Source organism: Acanthochromis polyacanthus, chromosome 14 (assembly GCF_021347895.1).
Source record: "Acanthochromis polyacanthus isolate Apoly-LR-REF ecotype Palm Island chromosome 14, KAUST_Apoly_ChrSc, whole genome shotgun sequence".
NCBI classification, from domain to species: Eukaryota; Metazoa; Chordata; class Actinopteri; family Pomacentridae; genus Acanthochromis; species Acanthochromis polyacanthus.
The window spans coordinates 3,694,881-3,703,347 of record NC_067126.1 but is presented as its reverse complement, the minus strand read 5'-3'; the positions used below and the strand labels follow the sequence as shown (position 1 = coordinate 3,703,347).

Below are 8,467 nucleotides of genomic sequence, written 5' to 3'. Positions count from 1 at the left end.
TGCAGCTGCAGAATGAATGTAGCAGAAAGCCTGGGATTAAAAGGAAGGAACACAAGACCTTTGAGACACTGCTCATAGGAGTCATTTAAGTCAGAGATTCTGCTCTGACAACTAAGCTGAACTTTTACCTGTTCAGATTGACCACGGCCCAACAGAAAATTAATGTTCCACAGACTTTTTTTCTGTGAAGAACCCAGAGAGGGTAATTTGCTTATTATTTATTTCATAAATAGTGTTATTTATGTCATTAATAGTGTTATTATATATTTCCTGACTTTTTTTTCTGTGAAGATCCTGGAAAGGGTTATTAATATTTGGTTATGTGTGGCTTTCTGGAGAACAATGTTTACGTTTAGGCACCCCTGTGATCGTCACACTTTTTCTGTGACAAACTGACCCCAGCCCCCCACCAGAGAAGGGAAAAGTTATGTGGCCTTCACAGGAAAAAGTTTAGAGACCCCTGCCATAAAGACACACGAAAACACTACAGAAAGATGTAACATGATCACAAGAAGAACCAAAATCACAGCAAATGGAGACAAAATCAGCATAAAGACACATAAAACAGCCAAAAAGGTATGCAAAATTAGCATAAACAAGGACACAGACCTTCACAATGAGAGGAAAACCACCACAGACACACAAAATAACCCCAAAAGACACAAAAACACCACAAAGATATACAGAATTAGTTTTCTGCTGTTTCTCAGATGATGGAGATGTTTTATTTCCATCTTCATCTTCAGGCCATGGAGCAGGACAAGCCGTGGGCGCTGATCTCAGAGGTCGGAGGGGACTGTGGTCTCCTGGAGGATCATCTGGACATCGTGAAGCGTCACTTCCAGGTGCTCTGCTACCAGGACCTCCTGCAGAACCCAGAGCTGCACGGCCCTAAGGTCCAGGCCCTGCTGATGTGGAGGTACTACCCCGAAGCCCGGCCGGCCCTGCTCCGGATGCTGCCCTCCCTGAAGGTGGTGTCCAGCGGAGGAGCCGGCGTCGACCACCTGGACGTCGCCTTCATCAACGGCCTCGGGGCCAAGGTCTCCAACACGCCGGGCGTGGTGTCCCGGGCCACCGCTGATCTGGCCATGGGGCTGCTGCTGGCGTCGGCCCGGAGGATCCTGGAGGGTGAGATGGAGGTTACCCAGAAACCCAAGCAGATCCAGGAGGGTCTTCATGAACCTGGAGATTTACTCAACCTGCTGCTCTGTTCACTGGTTCTGAGCCATGACACGTTTATTTCACTGATCCAGGAAGTCTAAGTCTAAAATGACCCAAAATGATTTTAAACTCATCCAGAGTATCAAATAAATGTTCAAAACGGCTCCAAATTGACTCCAAAAATGTCTACAATAACTTGAAAAATGATCCAGAAGAACATAAAATGATACAAAATGACTCAAAATATTCAGCATAACAAAATAAAATCTAAGCTGACATGAATTGTCCAAACAACGCTTGAAAACTGTCCAGAATGACATTAAACGAGTTCAAAATTACTGAAGAATTCTTCATAAGTCATGGATGTTGGAGTTTTTTGTGGTTTTGGATGATTTCAGGGTCAGTTTTGAGTCTTTGTCATCATCAGCAGAAAGATGGTGTCAGACCTCCAACTCCCTGCTCCTCTCTTCACTGGTTCTGAGTTTGTCAGTCTTAGTTTTGTGTCGCTGTTTGATCATTTTATGGGTCTTTGAGACAGTTTTGTTGCTTTGTGATCATTTCGTGTCTTGATTTTCTCATTTTCTGTCTCGTTTTTGTCATTTTGTGTCTCATTTGCATCATTTTTGTGTCACGTGTGTCATTTTTGTCATCTTTTGGCCGTTTTATGCGTCTTTGGGACCATTTTGGGTTGTTTTCTGTGTTGTTTTTGTCATTTTAGTGTCTCGTTTGTGGTTTTTTTGGGTCTGTTTTGTTGTAGTTCAAGTCTTATTTTTGTGATTTGATCTCTGTGTTTTTGGGATGGTTTTGTCTCTTTGTGGTCATTTTGTGTCTCATTTTTCGTGTTTTCTGTAATTTTATGACTCATTTGACTTGTTTTTTGTCTCCTTGTCATTTTGTGCCTCATTTTGGTCGTTCTATGCATCTTTGAGAGCATTTATGTGTCTTTGTATTTAGTTTTTCTGGTTTTCTGTCTCATTTTTGTCATTTTGTGCCTCATTTGCATCATTTTTTTGTCTTGTTTGTGTCACTTCATGTCTTGTTTTGGTGGTTTTATGCATCTTTGGGACCATTTTGTCTCTTTGCGTTGTTGTTTTTTGTACTGTTTTTGTCATGTCATGTCTTATTTTTGGTCGCTTTATATATCTTTGGGACAATTTTCTCTCTTCGTGATCATTTTGTGTCTCATTTTTGTTGTTTTGCGTCTTGTTTATGCCATTGTACATCTCTCACAGTTTTGTGCTTCTTTCTGGTTGTTTTATCTCCTCATCCTGCAGATGTTTTTCTGTCTCCATATTTCCAGACTACTACTTTTCTCCTCTGCTCATCATCAGTTCAAAGATGTTTCTCCATCCTGAATGGATCTCCAACTACTTCCTCCTCTGTTCTGTTTCTGATCCATGCTGACTTTATTTATTCATCCTGTAGCTTTGGCTTTTCTCTCAGTCTCTCTTATTGTCTCCATTTTGTGTCTCGTTTTGGTGATTTTGTTTAATTTTAATCATTTTGGCATCTTTAGGACCATTTGTGTCTCATTTTTGTTGTCTTTTTGTGTTTTTTGTCTCATATCAGTCATTTTGTGTCTTTATTTTGTCATTTTTTGTGTCTTTTGGACACTTTTGTCCCTTGGTGATCATTTAATGTCTCATTTTTCTTGTTTTATGACTCATTTTAAGCTTTTTGCTTCTCATTTTGTCGTTTTGTGTCTCATTTTGTGTCTCTTTATGGTCATGTTGTCTCCTCATACTACAGATGTTGCACTGTTTCCATGTTTACAGTCTCTACAGACGGTTTGTGTTTTTGGTCACTCTGTGCCTCATTTTTGTTGTTTTAAGTAACTTTGGCACAGTTTCCTTTTGACATGTGTCTGTTTTTGTGTCTCGTTTTTGTTGTTTTTGTCTTTCTGTCCTCATTTTGTCTCCTCTTACTGTAGATATGTTTCTATCTCCAGACTTTTCCTCTCCATTCATTCTATTTAAATGCTTTAGTTGCACACAGCTTCTCCTTCCAGAGCCTCTCCAGCCTACATATTCTATAAATGCTGTGAATAATTGTGTGTAAAACATGCAGATAAAAACCCAACAGGTATTTACGGCGGTTCCCCAGACGGTAATGAGCGCTGGCAGGTGGGAGGCCAGACAGATTATTTCCCTGTTTGTGCCTCCTGGACGTCTGCAGGAAATAAACAAAGAAGTGGAGTCGATGAATAATTGAGAGGTTTTGGTCCCGGCAGGTCATCGGGTCGCCAGAGACCCCGAGACGAGGCGCATCCCTCTGAACCTGCAGGGAGCCGACGTCTCCGGGGCGACGCTGGGCATCGTGGGGATGGGAGACACCGGCTTCAAGATCGCCCAGAGAGGCCACGGCTTCGAGATGGACGTCCTCTACCACAACAGGAACAGGAGGTAGAGATGGAGAGAAGAAGCAGGAAATGTGGTGGAAACAGTGGCAGAAAAATACAATAAAACATGGTGTAAAACAAATAATTAACGTTTAGTGAAGTCGATGCTGTTCACAGATTTGACCTGATTTATATTCAGTCATCATGAAAGTTAACACTTTATTCTGTGAGAGTTAGTCATTATCTGTAAACAACAACAACAGTGTCAAATAACAAAATAGCAAATAACAAAACAATATCGACAACAACAATAAAAACAAGAGTAACAATTGCAGTAATAACAAAAACAATATCGACAACAGCAGCAATAATGATGTCAACAGTAACAACAATAAAAACAATACAAACAAATACAACAATAACTACTAGAAAGACAACAATAGCAGCAACAACAACAGTAACAACACCAACAGCAGCAACAATAGTAATAGCAATAACAAAAACAACAATAAAAATAAAAACAGCCACAACTAGAAAAGCACTCAGAAGCCGTGTGTCCACTAGATGGGGTTTTCCTGCGCGTCAAAGAGCCGCATATGAAAATCCCATGGATGTCAGGCGTCACTATCGGGCCGCTACGTGGTCACATGACCCAGCTTTCAGTTTGACAGTCCAGCAGATGAGTCTGATAAACACAGCGGTTTGCCTTTTATTTCCAAAACACTTCAGTGAAAAGTATTTCTGAAAGCATTTGAGGTGAGAAATAATCTGCAGCAGCTGAATCTGTCCTGGTTTTAGTTCACCACGGCTGGTTTAGACGTTTGAGGACAGTTTCAGTTTGCATAAAGTAGAATCCAGTCTACTTTATGCAAATGAGCTGCAGGTAAACACACCACAACCGGACCAGAACGCCACATGCGGGGCGTTTCCATCTGCCATCGGGTTTGTTTACCTGGAGAGGACTGCAGCTCATTACATAAAGTAGACTGGACTTCTACTTTGTGCAAATTGGATGCGGTGTGTGGAGATTCTGTAAAATAATAAGAAAATCTGTAAAATTACAGTTCAGGAATGATTTCCCATTTTTCAATCCTTAATAAAATCAAAACAAAGCAAATGTAAAATGTCTGTAAAATAATTCAGTTTTTGCCAAGTTCAATACAAGAAACAGGAATAATCCGTACAATAACAGTAAATAAAAAACTCATTATTCTAATGATTTCCAGTGTGTGGCTCCACAAACAGTGACTGAAGTCTCTGACAGACATCAGGACTGACCGCTGTGCTTTCATGTCTTCTCCTCCTGCAGGAGTTTGGAGGACGAGCAGGCGGTCGGAGCGACGTTCTGCCAGAAGCTGGACGAGCTGCTGACGAGGTCGGACTTTGTGGTTTTGGCGGTGAGGTTGACCTCGGAGACGGCCGGACTGATCGGAACCAGAGAGCTGGAGCTGATGAAGCCGACGGCGACGCTGGTCAACATCAGCAGAGGTGGGAATGGATGTCCAGATGTTCATCAGAATAATATGATGTGATAACATCTGTCATCTCTTCAGGCCAGGTGGTGGATCAGGACGCTCTGGTCCAAGCTCTGCGGTCAGGAACCATCAGGGCTGCAGCTCTGGACGTGACTCATCCTGAACCTTTACCCAGGTCTGGAAAACACTCTGTTAGTCAATCACACGTTCAGATGACTCAAAAAAACATCGAAACAGACTCAAATAGCACAAAAATAAGCTGAAAACCCTCCAGAATTACTTTAAACAAGTTCAAAATTAATGAACAAGTCTTCATAAGTCAAAGGCAGTTAGATTTTTTTGTCATTTCAGATCATTTTTGGTCCAGTTTGAGTCTCTATTCATCTGTAGAACGATGTGTCTCCATGCTGAATGGATTTCCAACAGCTAGTTCCTCTGGTCTCTGTTTCTGAGCCATGCTGACTTTATTTATTCATCCAGGAGCTTTAATTTTACTCTCATTTTACTCTGAAATTTGTTTATTCAAAATCACTTAAAGCATGTCTAAAGGTCCAAAAACGTCCAAACTGAATCCAGAACTGTCCAGAATAACACAAAAAACGGCCACAACTGACTGTAGACTCATTCAGAATGACACCAAAATAGTTCCAAATGATCATTTTGGTGTCACTGAGCATAAAGAGTCATTTTTTCATGTCTTTTTTGTCCTTTTTTATTTTGGAGAAGTTGAAGTCCAGTTTTGAGTCTCAGCTGTAGAAAGATGTTTGTCCATCAACGTGCTCCTCTCTTCACTGTGTTGTGTCTCGTTTGTGTCGTTTTTTGTCTTGATTTGGTCATTCTACATGTTGTTGGGTCACTTTTGTCACTTTGTGGTCACTTATTTCTCATTTGTCTTGTTTTGTGTCGTGTTGTGCTTCAGTTTTACTCTGTTTAAAAATGGCCCAATTCTTTTGAAAATTTAGACTTGACATCTGAAACTTGTCTAAAATAACTTGAAAAAATCACCCAAAATGACATAAAATCGTCCAGAATGACTCAGATTTGTCCAGTCAACAACAAAACAGTCTAAACTGACATGAAATGTACAAAAAATACTTGAAAACTGTCCAGAATTACATTAAATGCATTCAGAATCAGTGCAAATTTGTTCAAAAGTCATGGAGAATTTGAGCTTTTTTAACAATTTTTAGTCCAGTTTCGTACAAAAAAAAAACAGTCCAGAATGACGTAAAATGTTAGCCTAGCCGCGCTAGACCCAGCTCTTAAGACACAAGGGTTTAGGAACGCTCGACAGGGAGGGAGGCGGGCTAAAAGGTTGTCTTTCAAATCCCTCTACAGCAATTGGGTAGGTATACAACCAATCAGCGCAACGAATAGGCTGACGTAGTTCCTAGAGCACCGGCGGATTGTGGCTAAGTCCCATTAGCTTCCCAACCAGCGGAGCCAACTGGTATATTAAGGATTTGCCATATCCCGTCGGCATAAGTCCAAATACGTCTTTCTTCTCAATGAAACACTTCAGTGCCGTCCTTTGTTTATCTTTCAAGTTGAATTTTAGCTTCAAATCTTTAAGGGCTGTGGCCAAAGCCGAGTCCAAAGATAACTGTTTATTGTGCGCCGGTTGTTTCTGTCAGAATCGTCACGCCTCTGTCGTCACTTCGTTACGATCGCCTTCTGACTCTACACTTCATGGTGATTGGTCCGGCCAGTTTTAGGAGAATCCAGCCTCGAGCCTTATGGAGGGTAACTAGACCCACCCTGGCAGAGAATTAAATTCGTTGCCGTGGGTTGTCTAGCGCGGTTAGGCTAGTAAAACGTGTCAAGAGTAAAAAAAAATGTCCAAATTGACTCAAGTTGCCTAAAATAACTTGGAAACTGACTAGAATTACTTTAAACAAGCTCAAAATAACAATTTCTGAGTCATAGACAATGAGTTTTTGTTGTTTTGGACATTTTTTTAGTCCAATTTTGAACTTTTACTGAGATCTGTGTTCTTTTTTGAGATCATTGAAATCAGAATCCTGTTAAACTGAGGCTCTTTGTGTCTCGTTTTGGTCGTTTTATGCATCTTTGGGACCATTTTGTCTCTTTGTGTTTACTTTCTGTCTCCCTTTAATTCTTTTATGTGTCCTTTTGGTGATTTTGTGTCTGGATTTGGTCGTTTCATGTGTCTTTGGGACATTTTTGTCTCATTCTTGTCATTTTGTATCTCATTTTTCTTGTTCTACATTCTTTGGTATACTATTGTCCCCTGGTGTCCATTTATTCTCTTTGTTTTTGTCATTTTGTGTCTCGTTTGTGTTGTTTTATGGCTTGTATTTGTCACTTGATGTCTCATTTTGGTCATTTTATGTATCGTTTTTGTCATTTTGTGTCTTGATTTGTTCACTTTACATGTGCTTGGGGCATTTTTTTTTTGCCTTTGTGGTCATTTTGTGTCTAATTTTTCTTATTTTCTGTCTCATTTTTGTCATTTTGTTGCTCACCCCTTCAAAATTATTTTGATTCTTGTCCAAAGTGTCAAAAAAATATCAAAAATGTCTCAAAATCTGCCTGAAATCACTTTAAAAAGTGTTAGACGTAACATAAAACCATCCAAACTGACGTAAATTATCTAACAATAACACAGAATTACTTCAAACTATTTGAAAATGACTGAAAACTAGTCATGGACCCTTAATTTTTTTGTCATTTTGGGTATTTTTTTTTAGTCCAGTTTTGAGCCTTAACTGAATTTTGAGCTCATCATTGAGATAATTGAGATCAGAATCATATTAAACTGAGGTTGTTGGTTCTTCGTCCTACAGGGATCATCCTCTGTTCGGCCTCCCCAACGTCCTCATCACCCCCCATGTGGGCGCCAACACCTCCAGCACCGCCGGCAGGATGGTGGAGATGATGGTGGAGAGCGCTGTGGCAGCCATCAGAGGCTTACCGGTTCCCTACGAAGTCAAACCCAACTGATCAACGCTGAAATCACCTGAATGCCTCGTGGGCAGGTCTTAGATAGGATATGAACACAAGTTAGAATGCTTTTAAAGAGTTTGATCAGGCCTCTGACTGCAGATTATGACTAAAATCTTGTAGAATTAAACAGTAAAAAGAATGATTTCATGATTTTACACACACTGACTGTGAAACCTGTGATTAAAACCTCAGTTTCTGGCAGAGAACTTGGTGGTATTTAGTCTAAAACCTCTTTAATCCAGACAAAATGTGGTTCCAGCATCAGTGTGGAGCGTTATTCTACTGATTTATTCAGCTGTGCAGTGAAAGATGGACTATTGATCGTTGTCTTACTGCTCTGGAAGGAGAAATATGTGCAATGTTTCATATAAAACGCCATAAATATGGATTTATACAGGCTTCAAACAGTCATGTACATTAATATAAAACCATGCTGACTGCTGTAACATGCATGTGGAAATATATTATGTTTTAAGGGTGGAAGAAGTCTGCTGTCATTTTAATATAAAATCTACAAGACAAATGA

General features: G+C 40.2%; 1 protein-coding gene across 1 annotated transcript; it reads left to right on the top strand.

Moving 5' to 3' along the window:
* Positions 1-732: 732 nt before the first annotated feature.
* On the top strand, positions 733-8,467 carry LOC127537005 (probable 2-ketogluconate reductase). The gene is made up of 5 exons (XM_051958525.1): positions 733-1,128; positions 3,392-3,563; positions 4,809-4,987; positions 5,053-5,149; positions 7,782-8,467. Exons 1-5 carry the CDS (start codon positions 750-752, stop codon positions 7,936-7,938), a joined length of 984 nt encoding a protein of 327 aa, XP_051814485.1. The 5' UTR covers positions 733-749; the 3' UTR covers positions 7,939-8,467.

Coding starts and splice junctions, on each gene's coding strand:
- LOC127537005 (XM_051958525.1), top strand. CDS start 750: ATGGAGCAGGACAAGCCGTGGGCGCTGATCTCAGAGGTCGGAGGGGAC. Junction 1,129..3,391: donor GGCCCGGAGGATCCTGGAGG/GTGAGATGGAGG, acceptor TGGTCCCGGCAG/GTCATCGGGTCGCCAGAGAC. Junction 3,564..4,808: donor TACCACAACAGGAACAGGAG/GTAGAGATGGAG, acceptor CTCCTCCTGCAG/GAGTTTGGAGGACGAGCAGG.